General features: G+C 34.6%; 2 protein-coding genes and 1 long non-coding RNA gene across 10 annotated transcripts; all 3 read right to left on the bottom strand.

Annotated features, from left to right (window-relative positions):
* Positions 1-460: 460 nt before the first annotated feature.
* LOC110921368 lies at positions 461-3,597 on the bottom strand. 6 transcript variants are annotated; one of them, XM_022165688.2, is made up of 6 exons: positions 3,202-3,597; positions 1,878-1,922; positions 1,247-1,420; positions 1,014-1,170; positions 845-940; positions 461-654 (listed from the first exon to the last, which is right to left on the bottom strand). In XM_022165688.2, the coding sequence occupies exons 3-6, from the start codon at positions 1,342-1,344 to the stop codon at positions 553-555; spliced, it is 453 nt and encodes a 150-aa protein (XP_022021380.1). In that variant the 5' UTR covers positions 1,345-1,420; positions 1,878-1,922; positions 3,202-3,597; the 3' UTR covers positions 461-552. The 6 variants fall into 6 exon arrangements, with proteins under 6 accessions (XP_022021380.1, XP_022021379.1, XP_022021377.1 ...); XM_022165687.2 differs by having other exon boundaries at positions 2,716-3,597; XM_022165685.2 differs by having other exon boundaries at positions 2,419-3,597.
* Positions 3,598-8,044: 4,447 nt separating this feature from the next.
* Positions 8,045-11,446, bottom strand: LOC110923025. Of its 3 annotated transcripts, none has more exons than XR_004886050.1 (5): positions 11,202-11,446; positions 10,971-11,131; positions 10,772-10,893; positions 9,303-10,422; positions 8,045-8,442 (listed from the first exon to the last, which is right to left on the bottom strand). It is a non-coding gene; the product is annotated as an uncharacterized LOC110923025 (long non-coding RNA). The 3 variants fall into 3 exon arrangements; XR_004886049.1 differs by having other exon boundaries at positions 8,045-8,481; positions 11,202-11,445; XR_004886048.1 differs by having other exon boundaries at positions 8,045-10,422; positions 11,202-11,432.
* Positions 11,447-13,347: 1,901 nt separating this feature from the next.
* Positions 13,348-17,418, bottom strand: LOC110922124 ((S)-ureidoglycine aminohydrolase). The gene is made up of 13 exons (XM_022166449.2): positions 17,316-17,418; positions 17,109-17,240; positions 16,908-16,995; positions 16,748-16,824; positions 16,614-16,653; positions 16,460-16,526; positions 15,778-15,863; positions 15,160-15,241; positions 14,962-15,018; positions 14,718-14,756; positions 13,829-13,899; positions 13,645-13,698; positions 13,348-13,560 (listed from the first exon to the last, which is right to left on the bottom strand). The coding sequence occupies exons 1-13, from the start codon at positions 17,371-17,373 to the stop codon at positions 13,491-13,493; spliced, it is 921 nt and encodes a 306-aa protein (XP_022022141.1). The 5' UTR covers positions 17,374-17,418; the 3' UTR covers positions 13,348-13,490.
* Between the last annotated feature and the right edge of the window lie 4,843 nt (positions 17,419-22,261).

The raw sequence follows: 22,261 nt of genomic DNA on the forward strand, positions 1-22,261 counted from the left end.
GACCCCCCGACTCGATGGTAGTTTTGTATCAAGGCTTGGCTATCAACCTCACCACATGATGCATGATTAAGCATCTCCCTCTCACTACTACAAAATAGAGCTTTAGACGGGGTGAAATGGGTTTTAAGACGGTGTTTTCAACACCGTCTTAAACTGCACTGGTTTAAAATCAAGTCTTATTAGACGGTGTTGTATTTGAACACCGGCTTAAACTCACGTCTTATTAGACGGTGTTCAGTTTGAACACCGACTTAAACTTTGTGAACACCGTCTTTTAATATCAAAACAAACTAGGTGAACCTCGTCTTTTAATACCATTTTAACACGGTCTTATAAGCTGCTGAAAAAAAAATACATTTACTGAATACATATTTTCCAAAAATACATTTGCTGGAAAAAAAATACATCAACCTTATATACACCAATGGAACATTTTCAAATCAAACCAAAACAATACGCATTCAAATCCAAAATAAACCCGTAGACATCGAATTACGAATTAAACCCGTCAAATTACAATTATTTGTGAATACATAACAAACTACACATAAGCTAAACTACCGAAATACCTAATTCGCTAAAAAACTTCGGCATCAACGTCATCAACAAAACATCTATTTCATTATTCGTAGCCTCTCTCATGTCGTGCCACATCTAAAATAAAAGTAGATAGAAAGAGTTATTACAAATATTATAGAATAAATCTAAAGGCAAAGAGAAAAATCGATAACAACATCGGCAATAAAGCTATGTATATATTTACATGTTATATACATCTAAACCTTCTAAGTTTAAAAAAAAAACAGTTAAGTAATAAATTGATAAACAAGTATATTTTACTTACTTCATCGGGAAATTGGTTTTGATACAAATTGACAAAGTCAAACATATGTTGGAGAACCATGTAGCCGCATTCCCATCCACCCTTTTGTTGCTTACACTGTAATAAATTAACAAATTATTATTTAAAAGTAACGAAAATCAAACAATTTAGAAATAACAAACACACATACATCAACCATTGTGTAGTTGAACTCGGATCCTAAGGCGGTGGGAAGTAGGCTTGAAAGACGATAGTTAGAAGCATTCTTTTCGCCTTTTATCTTTGTTGAATCCAAAATATATACATGTCCTATATGTTGGGCAATGATGAACAAAGACCAATGGTCGCTACAAAATTAGCGTTATAGAATAGTTAGGTGAATCATAGTAATAAAATAAAAGCAAGTTAACTAAAAAAACTTACTCAGACAAATGCGGTGCAAGAATGAAATCTTTATCGACATGATGAGTCGCTAAACTGAAAATGTGATCTTCAACCTCTCTAGGATTTCTTTTGCACATATCACCTGTGATTGCGTTCACATTTAAAAAAGCACATCGATTGTGTTTGTTAGCCTCTGACTCCTTATAAAAGTACCTTAAAACAAGAATAAAATATATGATAAAACTTAATAAATTCAATTATATCTATACAATATTATAGTGATAACAACTTACAACGTAAACCAAAACACAATGGTGAGATCAACCCAGTTTTTGACAAATAATGCTAGCATTGATTCAACCTCAATATAGGTACCACTTTTGCTAGGAAACATATTCGTTAAAATGTATACATATCCTAAATGAGATAGAATATTCAAAAAGCAGTCCCAAAACGGGACAATCCAAAATTTATCTCTATTAGATAAATTTTAGATGGGTAATCCTAAAGGGTTATCTAAATCTATATTTATACACCTACTAGGTTATCACCCGTGTAATACACGGGCTGTACAATCTAATTTATAAAAGTTATAAGACTACAAATAATCGAAATAAAAATTGAAATACCCGAACTCATTGTATTAAAATTTATTAGAACACAAACTTACTCGTATTGTAAACTAACAATGCCAACAATGCTCCAACCCCTTTCCCTACGAAATAAAAAAAAAACAATAAAAAAATGTAAGTTTATTTAATGGCACATAATTTGTGTTTTAGGAAAAATAAAATACTTGCAAAAACCAAAGCCATCATTTCCATTGCCAGCATCCACAATTATAATAAATCCTTCCAATTGTTTTATCTAGTAATTTGAAGATAAGAAAATTAAAATGGCATTTCTACTAAATGCCTAAACCAGTTAAAGTGGCAAAATTGGCATGTCCGATCTGGTTTGTATAAGAAAAACGGCTTCTTTTATGTGCAAAAAGAAACATGTTAGGCGAGGCTAGTACCACAAACAAATGTTTAAATTTTGTAAAGCTCTCTAATTTTTATATACAATGTACTAGTGATTTATCAAAACAAAGCAAGAAAAAAATCAAATTTGAATTTTTAACAAGAAAACATATAATTAAACATGATATAACTACTATTTATAAAACTAAAAAACATTAAATAACATATGTAAAGAGAAAAAAAACAAACCTTGAAACTTTGTAAGGTTGTTAATGGTGAAATTGAATGAAGAAGATGAAGAAGATGAATGAAGAGAAGATGAGATGAATGAAGAAGAGAAGATGAAGAAGTTGTTATGAGGAAGATAAAAGGAAGGGTAAATTACACTTTTCGTCCTTTATGTTTATTGCGGATTACAATGGATGACCTTTAACTTCAATAATTACAGTCATAGTCCTTTATTTAGAAAACTCATTACACTTTACGTCCTTTGGCCCTAACCAGGTTATAATTTTCAGTCACATAAGGGTAGGTTTGTAATTTTACCCGTTTCAACCACAAAACCCAACCCATGGGCAGCCACCACTGAACCACCACCACTCTCATCTTCTAAAAGCACCACTGCCGATCATCATCTCCGACCCACCACCACCATCATCGTTAACCCTCCATTTCTGATTGAAGTCGAACCCCCACTCTACAGCGCCTCAACCATCTCTGCACTACCGCCACTCCCACCCAATTCAAGTCTCATGATAATAGAAAGATACATAGATACACCTAATTTTAATAATGTTTGTTCTGAAATGTAAAAACTGTAGTTTTGAATATCTGATGTTATTAAAGAAAAAAAAAGCAAATTGATATCAGAAAGGAACGAACTAGAATTCAAAGCAGATTACTTCTAATATCCTAAATAATTTGAAATGACAAAAACCATGTGCAAAGCTATTTCTTTCATAACATATTTTTCAAAAAACTTCTGGAGCTAAAAGTTTTGTGCCAAACACCCAGCCAGATATTCAAACTTACAGTGTGATAATAAAAACTATATCTTTTTCTAATTTTCCGAACACCAAGCCAGAAATCCAGCAATCGCTAGCCGGATCTGAATCGTTTCAGGGTGAAACCGGATCTAAATCCACTGGCCGGTCTGAATCCAGCAAGATGAAACTGGATCTGAATCGCTTCAAGGCCGCAACCTCGCAGGTGGATTTGAAGCCAGATCTGAGTCGTTTGTGCCAGAGTATTGACGGAACTGAAAAATGGGTTGGGGGTTGTTCACCGGAGTTGATGACGGACGAAGATAGGCGTGATTCTTTTTGTTCTTCAACTTTAAAATGAAACATATGAGGAACTGATGATGACAAGGTTTGATTATTGGAGAAGAACCAGAAAGTGTTGAGAGAGGAGAATGAGAGGAGAGAGTATATATTATTTTCTTGTTTTTTCATTTGTTTATAAAGATATTTATCAAATAAATAAGTACATTTACGAAACTACCCTTTTGTGATTAGAATTAACTGAAAAATTTAACCTGGTCAGTTCTAAAGGACGTAGATTGTTATGGTTTTTTCAAATAAAGGACTGTGACTGTAATTATTGAAGTTAAAGGTCATCTATTGCAACTCGCTACAAACATAAAGGACGAAAAGTGTAATTTACCCTAAAAGGAAAGAGATAAGGTTTTCGTGGTTGCTATTTAGCGATCTTTTTCAGTTTATAAGACGGTGTTCACAAGCAACACCGTCTAAAGGATGCAGAAATTAGTTTATAAGACGGTGTTTAAGCATTAGACGGGGTTCTGTTGAATTTTATTTAATATTTATAAGACGGTGTTCAGAGACAACACCGTCTAATGGTTGAAGAAATTAGTATAAGACGGTGTTCTGAATTTTATTGAATATTTTATTAAAAAGAGCTTAACGATTATATTGGTATTGGTTTTAAGACGGTGTTACTACTTTAACACCGTCTAAAACAAATCCTTAACACCGTCTAATGCTACATTTTGTAGTAGTGTCTTTTAATATTATTTTCACGAAATTAGTAAAATAACGTTAAAATTAGTGCACTTTCACTCCCCCCCCTCCCCGAGCTCCCACACATATATACATTATATACGTATACCGCAAGTGAGGTGTAAAAGAATACAATGTAAGTGATGATGCTAAAGCTCCTCCTTCAAACTCGATCAAACTGAACATGGTTTGCGAGATGCTCGATAAGTGAACTAAACACATAACACTAAGATTTTGTGCGATGCTCGATTAGTGATATCAACCACATGGTTATCAATATATTTGATGAGTGAAGTAATTAAAGCTACTCTAGCGTTTAAACAGAAAATATTCGAATTATTAGAGAAATAATTGTTAGCTATGAAAATTCAGTGGTATAGCTATTTATTGGCTCCTTGAATAGTAAAAAAAGTTGTTTACATTTTTAGATACCACTAATTTATAGCTATGAAAATTCGGTTTGTTAGATACCACTAATTTATATCTATGTCGATGTCCCCTTGGACTAGTGGTTTGAAATGTTTATGGACCTTATTTACCAAAACTGTGTGGTTGAATCACGTGTTCGGTTTAGAACAAGATCTGAAAATTGTGAATTCACAGTGATATCAGAGCTATATAAGATTTAATCGATTAGGTCACCGTGCTCTTGATTTGGTGATCGATTTGATTTTTTTTTTTTTTTTATTAAAATTGTGCCAAAACCTAGATTTGAAATTTGATGGTCAAAAAGTGGTTTATAGATCAAATTGATGCTTAAGGATCATTAGGTTTTGATTTTCGCACATTATAGAGTTGTTTTCATCATCAGTTCATAGTTTTTTGAAGATTTTATTAGAACAATGATGAACTGCAGCTAACAGGGGCGCAGGTTAGAAGGGGCGGGGGACGCCCGACCCTCCGAACTTTTCGCTCAATAGTGTTATGTATGTAGCTTTCGTATAGAAATTTTTGGGTATATACGTTTTCGACCCCCGGTTCTATAGAAATTTTTGGGTATATACGTTTTCGACCCCCGGTTCTATAGAAATTTTTGGGTATATATGTTTTCGACCCCCGGTAGGAAATCTCAAGCTTCGCCACTGGCAACTCATACGTAGAAGTTCGTTCAAATAAGTTCGCTTGATCAACCAATATCAAAAAATGTTCGTTCAACGTATACAACTTATTATAACTAACGAACTTTAGCTAGATACACTTTATTATAAGTCCATTCAATCAAACACATTGGCGGACCTACATAGTGGTCAGGGTGGGCGGCCGCAACCCTTGAAAAAAAAAATTAGTGTATATTTTAGGCAAAAAACCCGACCGCACCCCTTGAAAATATGGTTGAACATCTCATCCGCACCCCCATCAAATAATTTATGGGTCCGCCACTGATCAAACAAATAAGTTCTTAGACTAATTCGTTAATCAAGTTTGTCTAGGACAACCCCAAACAAACTTATCAAGTTTGTCGACTTATAAACAACCCCAAACGTACTTATCAAGATCGCTAACCAGGTTTGTATAAGGAAGTTCGTTCAATCAATCTGTATCTTCTACCAAGTTAAAACTCACATGTTCACAAGTCCGGACAACTTCAAGTTCGTTCACTATCAAATCCGTTCGATCTTCTTCTACAAACAAGTTTGTACGACGCAATTTACGAACCTGTAAAAACCTAACATCACTTTTGACGTCCAAACAACTTCTAAGAACCATAGAATTGTTCGTAATTCACAAAAACTTGTTTAGTCTGAAATCAATCTCGAACCACACAATTAAGAGTCAATTGCTCTGATACCAATTATAGTGTCGTTTAAAATTAAATGTGTTAAAAGATTGTTGAGATTAAAGTTTTAAATAATTTTAAAATTGTTATTTAATAGCCATTGGTAACCGCTTTTATGTCGTTGCAAGATGTGACCCCATGAGAAATCCCATGCCGATAGGGCTGGCAAAACGACAAGTTCACATCAGTTTCACGCATTATATGAAGAGTCAAAATGACAAGTGATATGAGTTATCATTTAAGGGGTTGTTTGGTAGTCTCTGAATGGTCATTAAGAGGCTACCTCTTAATGGAACCATTAAGAATTTTACCAATGAGAAGGTAGAAGAATATGACATGTGATGATTTACCATTCAGAGGTTACCTCTTAACCATTCAGACTTGAGGTTACCTCTTATTCATTCAGAGGTTTTAAACCATTAAGAGGTAGCATCTGAATGGTCATTAAGAGGCTACCAAACAGCCCCTAAATCGTTAACTATTACAACTTTATTAGATATGTAAAAAAACCCTTTATTTACCTAATTACCTTGCCAAGTGTTGTAACATGACTAATAATCATTCTGACACTTGATTTCTTGCATATCGCCTTTAAGAAAAAATAAAAAGAAACACGTTAGCTTTAAAAAGAAGAAAGGAAAAAAAAACTTGTTAAAATTACATAAAAGATAAAGACAAATTTCATGAAGATCTTCATCTTTGATTCTTGGGCAATCCAATCTAAACCCATTGCAAAGTCAGCCCAAACTTCCACCATTGCTAAGCGCAACACTACTTTTAGGAGCCCAAATCATGAACGGCCCATTAAACTTCAAGATTATTATTAGGCTTATGGATGCTCCTGGGTGGATCACCCTAAATTTTATTTTATGGGTTTTGGTGGACAAAATGCATTATATACTTTTCAGTTATATCTCCTTATATATCTGGATTTTATTATTCTTAAAATTAAAGATATAAGTTTTTATTATTAGAAGACTAGTGGGAAGGCCCGCGCGTTGCAGCGGGTGTCCCAACTCATATGATACCAAGATTAATTTGATAGACCCAAAATGTCGTGTGCCACTCGTCCAATTCATAGGAATTTTATTTATTTATTTAGGAAGGCATTTTTTGCTTTGAATAAAATATCTTTTGTACAATCTCTAAAGACTTTTGGAAACACCACTTACATGTTAGAAAGGAATTATGAAATGATTTAAACACTTCAAGGTTTGTTAATTAAACCCAATTTTCAAGTTAACGAAACATAGTTTTCAAGTTATATGTTTTTCCCCTTTTGATTGTCTTTCATCTATCCCTTCGATTGATTGTATAGTATCTTAAAACACACAATGCCAAAAGGCTTTCCCTCACTAAAGAAAATTGGCTATTTAGATAACACTAAAGAAAACAACTCACTTTTTGCATCTTACATGTTACTTGTAACTTCACATTTTTTTTTGAAAGGTGTAGATCGATTGGAAACCCACTACCGACTGCGCTTCAACCCTTTTATCGGAAGCACAGCAACCCGGGTTCGAATGAGGGGGAGTGCAGTGCAGAGCCCTTCCTCGCACCTCGTGGAAACTTAATCCCGACTGCCAGGCCCGAACCCGTGACCCCGGTCTGGAACCCCACCAAGATGCGTAAACCTTACCACCTCACTTGCAGTTAGTGGGGATCGAACCTGGTCTCATTTGAGAACTCAAGCACTTTCCACCACTGGACCACAAGGTCATTGGCAAGAAAAAGATATAGGGTCTGACACAAGAAAAAGAGATCATGCTAAGATTTACAATGATATACTTGTTGTAATAAAATTTACGATGAAGTTGATAATTAGATTGCATACAATTCATGGATAGAGTTAAATTTCAATGCTTAGTGGTTGATTGCCCAAAAAAGTGTTTAGATAACGTTTAGTGGTTGATTGCCTAAAAAAGTGTATAAATGCTTCTTAGAATATGGACTCGTTTTGTTTTATACTATTTTTTCTATGTTTTAAAAGATTTCATGTTTATAATTTATATAATCATTTTTTGAACACATTCATTGGCCACAAAAAAAAAAAAAAAAAGATTTATTGTCAGGTTAGTTTTTTTTTTTTTGAAAAAACAAAGCTTCCATTCATTCAGCCCAGCAAGTTGCTGGGCAAATTGTTACAGCAGTGGTACATTTCAAAATTAAAGAAACAGGAAACAGGTTCATCACGAAGGCAGCATATCATCCATGCATATTCTAGGTGCTCTCCTGATTATTTTCAGCCTATCTCCTCCATTCCAGCTCCGTTATTTTCGATCCATTTGACAGCCACAAAAGTGCCAGTTCTTTTACATCCCCCATAATTTTGCTTTTTTGGTTGAAAACTTTTTCAATTCGATTCAGCGAACCGAATTCTCATGTATGCAAGTTGATATATGTTTCATTTTTTTTGTACTTTCTTCTGCCACTAAAGTGATTAAGCTTGTTCATTACAATCTTTCCTGTTATCACCTATAGTGTTTGTTTCTTAGACAATTATTCTTCAGTATCCTATTGCAGTTCAGAATTTAGGTCAATAATCAAAGTCAAATAGCACCCCACATGGATCCCAAATACCTTTTTTTAACAGCGAAACAGTCTATGATTATAGAATACGGTTCCATCAAGCAAGGCTATAAAACCCAAACGGAGTACAAGAAAAACAAACGACAAATAGCAACTACAAAATTACTTTTGCAGCCCATTAAAGACCACCGAATTGTAGCTCTTTCCAACCATTTAATTAACTCGAATTACACCAACCCGATAACCATATAACCCACCCTAACTTATTTCATGGCCCATGAATAAACTTAAATGGATGAAAGTCTACTCTAACTACAACAAGTCAAATCAATGTGAGTCCAAATCTTTACAAAAAATGATATATACCAAACGGCCCCAACTTTCAACATGAAGATCGATAACAATTCATAAATTTAACAACTTTAAACACAATTTCATCCAGCTTCACAACTAATGTCACACAAAAACATATCATGATGTGGAATTAGTAAAAACTAAAAAGTCAATAATTATCCGTGCATACGATCACTAACACAAACCTAAATCAAACACAAATTCAATTAAAAAGCAGCAAAAAGGCCCTAATTTTCCGATTCAAGTGGGATGCGCTTTAGGGTTACATAAATAGTGGCTTATGTTTGGTTAAACCCATCATCACCCATCAATAAACTTGAATCTGTATGGGTTTTTGCTGCCAGCCCTAAAAATCATACAAACTCAAAAACCTAACAGATAATACAGATCATCAAGTTTACTAATCAGGGTACAAGACTCATACAAACACAAAATAAGTTTGAATTTTTTACCTTAAAATTCCGAATCTTGCACAAACATCGGTTCTTTAGCTGAAAGGCCAAAACCCATTGCTACCATCACCGACGGACTCATAGAGTGTGCTTCCTTTTTCTTCACCATTAGTCCATCAGCAACCAACTTTTCAATCGTTTTACCCATAACCAATTGATCAAGTAGTGCCACATCCACATTCAGTCGGGCCCCTCATCCACCAATGAACTCAACATTGTTATCTTGATTAACCAAAGTTGTACCCCCTCGGCCTCTACAAGTTGGCCTCGACATTTGTGCTTTTAGTACCTGAGCTTTACCTATGTCGTGGGGACTGCATTTTTTTACAAGCCAAACACAACTTTATTCATAACCAAACCACAAGGCCCTCTTTAGCCAAAGCCTAATCAAGGAACCTCATAATACACCAAAACAATACAACGACAAAAAAAGGCAACAACAAACAGATTACAAATAAAAATTTATAACACCAAAATTTATCCGGTCATCAAAGGCTAACCCGTGCTCCTTAAATGCTAAAGCGTTTGTGCTCTTAAATAATGCTGTGAAGAAAACTGGACAAATGGGTCAAACGGGTTGAAGTTATTTAAAGTGATGATGCTATTAAGGTTTTAATATTTACCTGTAGCATTTTTAAGAGTAAAAATCATTACTTTCATTTTGTTGCTATGAAAGTGAATAAATGAATATTAACAATTAAAAAGACTTGATGCAAAATATACACTATGATGTTACAGAAACAATGAAATCAAATAAAAGATTACATGTAATCTAACCATGAGAAGCATGATCATCCAACAACGCTTCATCAACGAAGACTCAAACAAAATTTAAAAAAATATCTAATCTTTTTAGGGTTCGTCATATACGAATGTAGCACAACTCCAGAACGACTTATCTGCAAATCTTAACAAAAATAGAGTTGAGAAAACGTTGGTGAAAAGAAATTAGGGCTAAATTGTTGGAAATATGCATAAGGTTGTACACAAATTGCATCAGCTTCAACAGATGGGTTTAGGGATTCAGGGCTCACCTAGGGTTCATCAATTTCAGGAATGAAGACATGCCATCTTGTATGAAGCAATTGATCTTAGACTTGCATCTCTGTTCCTTAGTTGCCTGAGATAACAATAACATGAAAACTGAACATTCATTATTTACAGTAAAATGATTCACTCAAAAGCAAGTAATCCATCAAAGTAACAAGAAACTACATAAATCATAATCCCAATTATACGACACGATAAACCATGTTTCACCCCAAAAACCACAAAAAGCAAAATGCATTTCATATAATTAACGCCATTCATGCTCCAAATAAAGAAGAAAACATGTAGGATTAGGATCTATACCGAACGTCCATAAGATTAGGGTGGTAAACAACTCCAAAATTTACTCTCCAAACATCAAAATCAAACAACAAAAAATACAAAAAAAAAAAATTAAAGCCGACAATTTTAGAGTTTACCTCGTATAAAATATATTTGAAAACGGCACATAAGCCAATGATTGGCGAACCAAAAACCCGACCGTCGCTATCATCTTCAGTCTGCCGGTAGTTTACCCTAGCCGCCATCATATCTCGTTCGCCTGCCTCAGAAATACACAGGTAGATGATCAATTCCTGCAGGATGAAGGTGAAGGTTAAAGAAGGATGGAAATCGAACCTGACGTCAACGATGATGGTGGCCGCCGGAGGCAGTGCCTGTCTCCCTATCTCCATTATCTCTCTGCCGTTCTCTCTCCCGTAGCTTTTCAAAGTTTGGAACCAAAAGACGACAGGATTCGCACCTGACATAGGGGGATTCCGGATGCAGCCTGTGTGGATCTGGTTCACAATTGAGAAAGTTATAATGTATTGAGTGGAACCTAGGAGAAGAAGAGTGGGTAATCCAAACCTGGTGACAGAGCACTGAAGTATGAAAGATGTACAGAATTGAAGCATGGATTTGATCTTAAATATTGTTGGATGAGGAGACAATTCAATCATCATCTTCAATTTAGCGGTCCATCTTTCCATCCTTTAATCTGCTTTTGCCTTGATGGTTCTGTTTCAATCTTCACGTTGCAAGACGATTCATTTACAATCGGATATTAGGGTTCATGGGTGAAATCCCTAGGCTGTCCCTGGAGGCGTCTTAAAAGTCTAATGAACTTCCTCTTCTACCAGCTTCTAGTCGCTTGTACATGCTTTTTTAAAATGTGTACCCTTGGTCAAATTACATTTTTGTACACAACTTCTCCTTTTTATAATAGTAATAGATAAGATTTCATGAGTTGTATGGGTATTTTTCTTTTTTTTTTTAATGGTCAAAAACCAACTTTTGTTTTTCTCCAAATGCTCATGGTTCTTGACCAAATTACATTATTTTGAAAACTCAAAACGATTACACACTAATGGCAGGTAGACGAGCAACAAGCTGTGCCGCTATCCCTTTCTGAAAATTATAACTCGGTCTAGTTATTTCTTTGTAGCTAATACTGACATCTTAATGTACATTGGTGTAACTCTTGAGAAATATATTAATAAACAAACTTCTATTATAAGAGTATGGGATGTGGAGAAGCCTCCTCATTTGAGGATGTTCCTTCATATCATTCGTTACGTCAACACATAAGGAGGATGCCCCTCCAATGATGGACCAAGGGTGTTGAGGATAGCCTCTTTAAAAACGCTATCGTCACTCCACCCACTTGGACGATTAGTATATAAATTGTTATAATGGCCACAAAAACGATTGACGACCGGATGCATATTTCCCACTTCGAAGCGACGGAATCGAGATCTCGATACGGACCTTATTCCATAATCGAAAGGAATTTTGCTAGTATTTCCTTCCAAAAACTATCGCCGATTTGGTTGTTTCCTATATTTTTAAAATGTAATAAAATTTATATATTAAAAACTTTAATATATATATATATATATATATATATATATATTAAAAAGTTTAAAATTTATATGTTTTTATATACCAACGATTGGGCATTTTAACGTACTAATCCACGCCTTACCTAATGCCTCCTCGATTTTTTACCATGGTTGCGCTTTCGGTTTCGAAGGCTGATCACCGGTTAGACGCACCATTTGCTTCCTTTTTTTTCGTTTGGAGGTTTGGGGTTGTGTCTCCGGCACATATTCTTCAACCTCATCTTCTACGGGTTGAGACGATTCTACTAGTGGCGGTGAAGGTTGTGGTTGCAATTGAAATTGCGAGTCAAACAGGTTTCGCATTAACATTTGTTTCATCGATTGCATTTGGTTCATTTGAACATTTGTTTCATCGATTGCATTTGGTTCATTTGAGTAAAAGCATTGGGGGCTTTGTTGGAAACCCGAAAAAGAAAATTGTGATGCCGATCAACTAGGATCCATCGTTGGATAGTAGCCGGGTACCGAGAAAACGTTTTGGTTTGGGTTCGGGTTGTTTTGATTGTATGGATCCATGGCTAAATTTTTTTATAAAATTTGAAGATTTTAATAAAAAAAGAGAGAAATTAGGTTGAATTGGTTTGAAAAAGTGGGGTAAATTGTTATTATTTATAAAGAAATTAAATAATTTTTTACTCAAAAGTAGCCGTTTAGAACGTCTTTTTTTTGAAAATAGGGCCGGCAACAACATCGAAGGCCAGACGGAGAGGACGGGGACACACCTAGGGGGCGGTGTGCTGGCACGGTGCCGCAGCCCGACGGCCCACACTACCGAAGAGCCTAAGCATTTCTTCTTAGCCTATGACACTTTTTTAAACCCACACATGCAGTCCAGCCTACCATCCTTTGTTTCTAGTAGCTACCTTTTCCTTCTTTTGAAATCATAATACACATTTCATTAAAAGAATTATGATTTAGGAATTAAATTCATGATCAAACACAACAAATTTAAATAACACTGATAAAAGGGGGTTATCAGTGGCGGCGCAACTTGTTGCCCGACTATCTGCCATTGCTTTGTAATTGCCCTTTTTCGTGTGGCATGATATTGTTGTGAACTCGTAAAAAAAAAAAAAAAAAAAAAAAAAAAAAAAAAAAAACCCAAATAACACTGATAAAAAAAAGAAATAACAACTCTTTAGCAATGAAATCAGATATTACATAACCAACCTTCATGCATAAGTACAAACATGATTGATTATAATGTTGTTCTATTGCATACTTGAAGCTCATAATAAGATGGTCTTTTCCTCGATTACAACGGATTTCTGTTTACGTCTTTGTAGAGCAAATATCGGGTTGGAATTTTGCCTAGCGCAGCATACCTGCACACAAGATTTTCAAAATAAAACTATAACCAACTGATTTAGCAACAAGGGTGATTCGATAACGCTCGTCAAGTTCATTACCATTGAGGCACAAATGGAGCCATCCAGATCGCATCTCCAGCCTGGACCGGATACCTATATTTTTTTACACGAAATTAAAGTAGTTCGCATGATGAAACAACAAACAAGTTTGTTTGGTGAATATTAACTTTCTTTAACAACGTCTAGTAAAAAAAAATAGAGTGTGTTTTGCCTTCGAACTTACCAGCTGTCACCTAGACGGTAAATACCTTGTCCCTCTAAAAGTAGCAAACCATGCTGATTATAGTGAACTTCCTGCAAAAAAAAAAAAAAAAAAAAAAAAAAAAACAATAAGAACCAAAGAGAAGAAGGTTTAAAAGTACGGAGTCGTGCATTGAGACGTTTTTCCTTTGCCTCACGAGGCAGCGAACTGAGTCGTAAACCCGAGGCGGGATTAAAAAATAAATATAAAAATTATATATCTTATATAAAAATAAAATACTTACTAATTTCATCATCAGATTCATCGAAAAGTCGAAAACACACATAAAAGAGACATGAAATGTTTGAAATTGACACAAAAAGTCGAAAACATAAAAAACAAACATCAAAACCCCTGAGGCGCAGCTTTTTTTTACCGCCTCAGCCTTATGAAGCACACGTACAAAATAACCCCCCTGAGGCGCCACCTCATACTCATTTTTTGGCATACACCTCTACCGTTTTTTAGACCATGAAGACAACTTATAATACATCTGGTCAGGGTCGACCCTAAGAATTCGTGTACTCTGTTCGAGCTCGAAAAAATGTGCCCTTAGGCCTTAACGAAATTGGGTATTGGGCTCACTAAAGGTCTAAATTTAATGTCAAATGGGCTAATAACTAATCTAAACCATAAGAATAGTTTCGCAAGAGAGCCTATGTTGGTGTTTGTATGGGTGTACCCTATTAAAAATATATTTTACATATACATATCGGGTTTTTTCATAAAAAAACGTGCCCCTTGAAATATCGGGCCCTGGCCGGTGATCCTCCCCGCCCACCCCCAGGGCCGGCCATGCATCTGGTTTTCGTCACAAGGTTTTTTATTTAAAATGAATGTGTGTTACAACAGGTTACAAGTAACGGCATACCTTTACGTTGAGAAATTCGCCCGGTTGGAAGTCCATGATCTGCAAGATGGTGAATTTCAGAATTTAGCTTAATTTAAAAATTTTGTAATCCTGATATGGATCCAAATAGTTTTTTTCAGGTTTGTCTACTCTTGTTTACGGATATTTTAGTATTTATTAATCAAAGACTTAATAATCTACATGCAAAATCAAACATTGCAATCTTTATTTTTTTTAATTATTTTTTTTTTTTAATGTAGCTTACATGAATGTTGAAGTCATAAGGCAGGGATGTAGGAAGAAGCTTCCGCAGTTCGAACACCTAATACATAAAAAAAATATTAATTTGAGACAGGGGTATTTAATTAGTAGAAGGATATATTTACAACCATTACATATATTTCAAATTAATGAAACCAAATGTATAATAATAAACAGTAAGCAGACTGTTGAAAATAGGCACCTCGCCAGGGGTGTCAAGAAGTGGTTGTTGATCGGTGGAACCAACAATTTGCTCAGGAACATGATTTTCCAGGTAAGCGTACCTATAGAAAAGTGAACCTTTTTAGCCGTTGTGGTTCATTAATAACTATATAATGGTTCAAATATACAACGTAGGGTACGTTTGGCATGGAGCTTTTAAGAGCTTTTAGGAGCTTCTAGCTTTAAACTTTTAAGAAAAAGCTCCTATTCAATAAAAAGACTCGTTTAATTGAAGGAGCTTGAAGCTTTTAGGTTAGGAGCTTGAAGCTTTTGGTTGAACGCTCCTACCAGTAGCGTTTAGAAGGAGCTACAAGCTTTTAGGAAAAAAAATGACTTTTTTAACCTTTAAAGATAATGAACTTTTTAATGAACAAACTTTTTAAATTTTTAGTTATGTCCATTTTGGTCATTTTATACATTTTATTAAAAGCTCCAGTTACTCTGCCAAACACCAAATATATTTAAAAAGCTACCGCTACCAGCTACAGCTATCAGCTAACAGCTTCCAGCCACCAGCTACCAGCTTCCAGCCAACAGCTACTTTTGCCAAACATACCCGTAGTATGAAGTAAAGAGAAGGAATGATAATATGATATACCTTCTTTCGAACACAACAAGTGTAGCAGATTCATAGCTTTCAAAGAGATGTTCTGAGTTAGGAGGTAGGTAAGCAAACGAATCCACCTATAATTCAAACATAAATTTAACTAATGAAAAAAATACTTAATTACATTCATGAGTGGAACAAACTACTTATAAATATCAAAATTCGACATGAGTATAATATCAAAGCATAAAGAAATTAAATCATTTAGATGTAGCAATTAGAATGGGGCAGGGGAAGTATATATTTATCTAATTTTTTACCATTAAATTTGAAAAGTGTTAGGTTTGACCATGAAAATGAAAGACCTTTATCTTTCTATTATGTTTGGGAAAACAAGTGCATTCTAAGCAAACAAGATAAGGGTTCATTGTCACAAATACAAACTCGAGAAACTATTTAAATCGTATATGATGGTCTTCATCGTCAACCATCATTTTAATTGACACTATGAACAGTACGTTAGCTTCACTAGTAATAAGAAAGAAATTTTAAAAAGAGAAAAAAGGATCCATGTTTGACTTTTGAAAATTAAAGTCAAAACTAGTGTTTCCAAACTCAACATAGATACAGTTTCTTTACCTTCTTAACATCCATATGTATTAAATCTTATAAAATCAAAACGACGAGTTAAATAAAACACATTACAAGATCAAGATCAAGAGGGGTCACTTACCATCAATGTTTGACCAACACCAGAAACGTTAGTGAATGTGACCGACCCTTGAAGCACAAATACAAACCTAAATCATTATCATAAAAAAAACACATAAAAATAGCACTTCAAAAGTAACTTGTTATTCATTACAAACTGAGGCGACGATAAATACCTCTCAACATCCTTAGGAGGACACCCTGATTTTGCACTTTCTACAAACACGAAACCAAAGCTAACGCTCGTAACGCATTCATGATCATTTTGCATTAGCCAATTATAATTAAAAAAATCTAAACATAAAATTACCTTGCATCTTTGCAATATACATAACAAAATGTGCACCCATTGCTGGAGACACTAAATAAGCCCCCAATGTGTTGCTCCTATCAAATTGATCACCAACACAATCTTAAAAAAAAAAAAAAAAAAAAAAAAAAAAAAAAAAATCTTGAAGGATTCAACTAACCAATCAGGCAATGGGCTGAACACATGACTTTCAGGAGTGATTAAAGCATGATCACTCTTATACACACTTCTAGTAAACCCAGGTAAATCTATAACAAACAACAAACACCCTTTAACAATCATTCACCCAAACATCATTCTCATAATCATTTTACAAAAAAAAAAAAAAAAAAAAAAAAAAAAAAAACACTAGGGAACTAACCTTGTAGATGAGAAGGGTTGAGAGTGGGATTAATAACCTTTGAATAAAGGGGGTTACAATTTGAATTGGAATCAGTTACTGATGATATTGCAGAACAAAACCCTTGTTCGGTAACAACAAGATTGAGAGTACCTGTGAATTAAAAGGGAAAAAGATGTCAAATTTGTTGATAAAGATTGAAAAAGGTGTAATCTTTGATGGGTTTACATAGGATTGTTGACAGAAGCAAGAGAGATTTGGCATGAGTTGCTGATAAAGATTGCATTTTTCTGGTGTGTGATTTCACTTGCTTTCTGGTTCAATATTTAATGTTTTCAGAACCGGACCGGAGGTCGACCCGGTCGTCTTACGGGGTCAAAGGTCGGACCGGTCAGACCGGTTCGACCGGATTTAAAACCCGGATTACATTATGAATTATATAAAAATATATATAATAAGTATATAAGAGCATTCTCATTCAAACCACCAAAATCTGTGTGGGGGGTTTTTAAAATATAAGAAGTATAAAAAGTGGTTGTGAGTAGAGGAGAGAGAAAATTTTACTGTTCATCTGTATATTTGGGGGGACACTGTTCACCCCCTATACTTTTTTAATATATATTGAAAGTGGTTGTGAGTGTAGGAAAGAGAAAACGTAATATATATTGAAAAGGATAGAGAAAAAGTATTTGTTTTTAGTGAAAATATATTAATATAGGAGTTGTTTTTTAGTGGAATGTATGTATATTTTTAGTGGATTGGATGTGAATACTCTAAGTAAAACCTATTAAAAAAAAGTAAACTAGATTTAAAAAAATATATAAGCATAAAAATTGCTTTACACCTTTCAAAACAAAAAAAGGGATTTTTAAAAAATTAAAATCAATCTAAAGGATCACTACATCTATACATTAAAAGTGAAGGGCTAAAAATAAACATTCTTATAATAAAACAAAAACTCTCTCCTACTTTTACACTTCCCCGTGCAGTCACCTTCTCCAAAGGGTTTCTCCATTAAAGCTTTACCATAAGCTTTACCATGAAGCTTTATCATGAATCGAGATAAACCAAGCTTTTAACTTTGGGCGCCAAACTTTCAGATGTCGGAGGAGGTCTCATATGTCGCCGGAGGAGGTTGCGGATGTCGCCGAGGTCGAGGATGTCGCCGGAGGAGGTTGCAGATGTCTCCGGCCCGACCCTACGCGAAGACCCGCCGGCCCGACCGCCCGGCTTCCGGCCCGACCGCCGGGCTAATGTCGAAACGGATTTGAGTGCTGAACCGGCCCGGTATGTGCTCCGGATCCCGGCCGGACCGGTCCGACCGGCCGGCCCGGTCCGGTTTTGAAAACCTTTTTTTTAAGGTTTGTGGTGTTTTAGAGTATTTGTTTCCTATTGGCGTTTTGTGGGAGATGAGTCAGCCAGGAGTGTGAGTGTCACAGAATCTGTGAATCATTTCTAGTTTCCAAAAAATACTTCAACAAAATGACAGATTTTGAGGCCCTAAAGTTTTGATTTTGTTGTTTACACCCCACAAGCTTTAAAGTTTTAATTTTTCATTCTAAGTGTTAAGTTTTCTCTAATAAGAGCTCACGGAAAGAAAGGCCTACCAGTGGCGGACCCACCTGTGAAGGTAGGTCCGTCTCTGAGGCTTACAATAACAAAAAATAACGCCCGAGTAATTGAGAACAAAACACACTTGAATACTAAGGTCAGGCGATGTGGCACAACGCCCCCTGCCACCTCATCCTATTTGGCGCCCCTCCCCACTTTCTGGGCGCTATGTAGAGGGGGGGGGGGTATAGATCTCTTCACCAAGCAAATGACGAACGTTTTGCGCTGATTTCGAGAAGAGAGGTCATATGACCGTTGGTAAACGGTCAAATTAAAAAAAAAAATAAACCTTAAAACTTTTAGGGAGCCGCTAGAATGAGAACCACCTCGAGTTGTAAGAACCGCGAGAACTACACTCCACGGAGCGCCGTTCGCCATGATTTTTTTTTACAAGTAGATGTGTATATTATAAACACAGCCGTAAAAAATCATGGCGAACGGCGCTCCGTGAGGTGTAGTTTTTTACACCACAAGTTTGGTAAAAAAAAAGAAAAAAGAAAAAAAATTAAAAAACACCAAACTTGTGGTGTAAAAAACTACACCCCACGGAGCGCCGTTCGCCATGATTTTTTACGGTTGTGTTTATAATACACACATCTACTTGTAAAAAAAAAATCATGGCGAACGGCGCGCCGTGGGGTGTAGTTCTCGCGGTTCTTACAACTCGGGGTGGTTCTCATTCTAGCAGCCCCCTATATATATATATATATATGGCAAGGATAAATCGAAAACCCACTCCAGTTGACTAAACCCTGAAAACCCAAGATCTACCATTGATTAAAAAAGATGGATGGTTGTGATGTCTTTTAGTGTAATATATATTACTTTTTAATATTCTAATCAGTAATAGTACACATAAGGGATAAAATGGGAATAATGTGTGAGAATTTTCTTCTTGGAAGAATGGAACTTTTGTCAGTTGTCTGTCTGCATGATCATTATTACATCCATTTTTTTAACAATCTCTCTCTCTCTCTCTCTCTCTCTCTCTCTCTCTCTCTCTCTCTCTCTCTCTCTCTCTCTCTCTCTCTCTCTCTCTCTCTCTCTCTCTCTCTTCATCCCATCATCCTCTATCTCTCAAAATTCTTTAAAATTTTTTTTACTGAAAATAAAGCAGCAGAATCTTGGTCACTTGGGTCATTATCACAAATTTAATATTGTTGAAACCCAAAAGTCGTTTATTCAATCTGTTATTTTTATTATATACATAATAAAAACTTGAACAAATATATGTAAATAATTACAATCTTGCATGAGGGCTTGGTTCGATTCCTCTTTTTATGTTGTGATTATTTTTTATTAACTCAATTTTGCTAACTACAATCACCACATTTATTGTCATTAATAACAGTCATTTATTGTTATTATTTTGTTGGTATAAAGAAAATTTCCGAAAATGCTCGTCAAAATGGTGAATTATTTTTCTATATACTAATTTTCTTAATTAATATACAACGTTGTCATGAAAAAAAAAAAAGATATTCAAGCAACCATCAACAAAAGCACATGATCAAACTCACATAGAGCAAAAATGTACAAAAATCTCAGTGAAAAAAAAATGTAACATGGATACAACAAAAATGTACCAAAATCTAAGGCAAAAAAAATGTAACATGGTAAAAATAAAACCAAAAAATCCATAACATATAAAATGTAACATAAAAAATGTAACAACACACTTATTTTTACAATAATCTAAAAAAGTGTAACAATGCACTTTATTTTTATGTAAATACAACAAAAATGTACAAAAATCTGAGGCAAAAATAAAATGTAACATGGTAAAAACAAAACCAAAAAATCCATAACATATAAAATGTAACATAAAAAATGTAACAACACACTTATTTTTACAATAATCTAAACAAGTGTAACAATGCACTTTATTTTATGTAAACGTACATTATTTATGTGACACGGAAAAATGTAACATGCATTTTTTCTTGAAAAAATTTAACACAAAAAAAATTGATCAATTAAGAAATTAAAAACATTTATCTTCTTGAACAAAAAAAAAATATCCAGAAAAAGTTGCATGTAACAACACACTTTATTTTTACAATAATCTGAAAAAGTGTAACAATTCACTTTATTTTATGTAAACGTACATTATTTATGTGACACGGAAAAATATAACATGCATTTTTTCTTGAACAAATTTTACACAAAAAATTGATAAATCAAGAAATTAAAAACATTTATCTTCTTGAACAAAAAAAAAAAAAACATATCCAGAAAAAAGTTGGAGCATCTGGATGATGATCTTTTGAACTGGATCATCTTTTGGATTCAGATCACTTTTAGATCTGGATGAAGATCTTTAAGAACTGGAAATGAAATAGAAGATAAAGATATAAAGAGAGAGAGGGAGGGAAAAGTCATAAATAACACATTTTTACACATTTCATACTTTAAATACCTGATTCAACTAAAAACACTTACAAAAAATGTGTAATTTTAGATAAAAAACATAAAGAGAATTTAAAAAAAAGTAACAAGATTCATATCTGATTCATCGTCATCTTCGTATCTTATTCATCATCATCATCTTCATATTCATATTCATATTCATGTGTGATTTTCTTCAAGCTGCCAGATCTATTAACATCTAGATCTTAACTCACACACCGGATCTGGTAACCACCGCTGCAATGGTGGTGGGTATTCTTTTCAATCTAGAACAAAATTCTAGTAGTGGTGGGTGTTTTTTTTTTTAATCCGGAACAAAAGTCTTTCTATGACGCTTGATGTAGTTTGGTTGAGATGAGAGAGATTTCTAGTAGTGGTGGGTGTTTTTTTAAATCTGGAACAAAAGCCTTTCTATGAAGCTTGATGTAGTTTGGTTGAGATGAGAGAGATAAGCCTTGTAAAAAAATGACGGTGATGGAGGTAACAATGAAGACTACTTTATGGAGAAGAGTGAATTATGGAGAAGAATGAATTATTATATTAGAGAGATAAAGTTTTTCAATGTAGTACAAAAAGGTGTCAGGTGAAAAGTTTGAAACTATTACATTAATTAATTGATGGATGGAGGTGAATTTCCAAATTTACCCTTTAAGCTATCTGTTACAAAAAACACGTGGAAGCTTATTGTCCACACAATTGGGTTTCTTGGGTTTAGTCAACTGGAGTGGGTTTTCTCCTTATAATTAGCCTATATATATATATATATATATATATATATATATACACACACACATCTATTGCACAAACCAATCACAAACTCATTCGCTAAAACCTACAAATTCTCTCCAATCATTTATAAACAATGTCATTCGGCTCTTCATCCAATTCGTCCAGCTCTCTTCATCCAAGGGAGTGATCGACGATAGGGGTGTTCACGGTCCGGTTTGGCCGGTTTTTAGGTCAAACCATAAGCCAAACAGTTATTAACGGTTTTTATTGTCGAAAACCGAAACCAAACTGTCGAAAATAAAAACCGAACCAGACCAAACCGTTATTAAATTGAAATAAATTGAAATTAACGGTTTGGTTCCGGTTTGGTTTGTAGGTTTGGGCTTTGATAATAAATTGAAATTAATATATGAACTAATGATCTG

Source organism: Helianthus annuus, chromosome 17 (genome assembly GCF_002127325.2).
Source record: "Helianthus annuus cultivar XRQ/B chromosome 17, HanXRQr2.0-SUNRISE, whole genome shotgun sequence".
NCBI lineage: Eukaryota > Viridiplantae > Streptophyta > Magnoliopsida > Asterales > Asteraceae > Helianthus > Helianthus annuus.

What these genes read in the sequence shown, in the direction of transcription:
- LOC110922124 (XM_022166449.2), bottom strand. Translation starts at nt 17,373, where the DNA reads ATGCAATCTTTATCAGCAACTCATGCCAAATCTCTCTTGCTTCTGTCA. An exon ending in GTGTTGGTCAAACATTGATG is followed by an intron (nt 15,864 to 16,459) that starts GTAAGTGACCCC and finishes TTTGAATTATAG; the next exon opens with GTGGATTCGTTTGCTTACCT. An exon ending in TTCTTGACACCCCTGGCGAG is followed by an intron (nt 15,019 to 15,159) that starts GTGCCTATTTTC and finishes TTTATGTATTAG; the next exon opens with GTGTTCGAACTGCGGAAGCT.
- LOC110921368 (XM_022165688.2), bottom strand. Translation starts at nt 1,344, where the DNA reads ATGTGCAAAAGAAATCCTAGAGAGGTTGAAGATCACATTTTCAGTTTA. An exon ending in TCAACTACACAATGGTTGAT is followed by an intron (nt 941 to 1,013) that starts GTATGTGTGTTT and finishes AATTTATTACAG; the next exon opens with TGTAAGCAACAAAAGGGTGG. An exon ending in AAAACCAATTTCCCGATGAA is followed by an intron (nt 655 to 844) that starts GTAAGTAAAATA and finishes CTTTTATTTTAG; the next exon opens with ATGTGGCACGACATGAGAGA.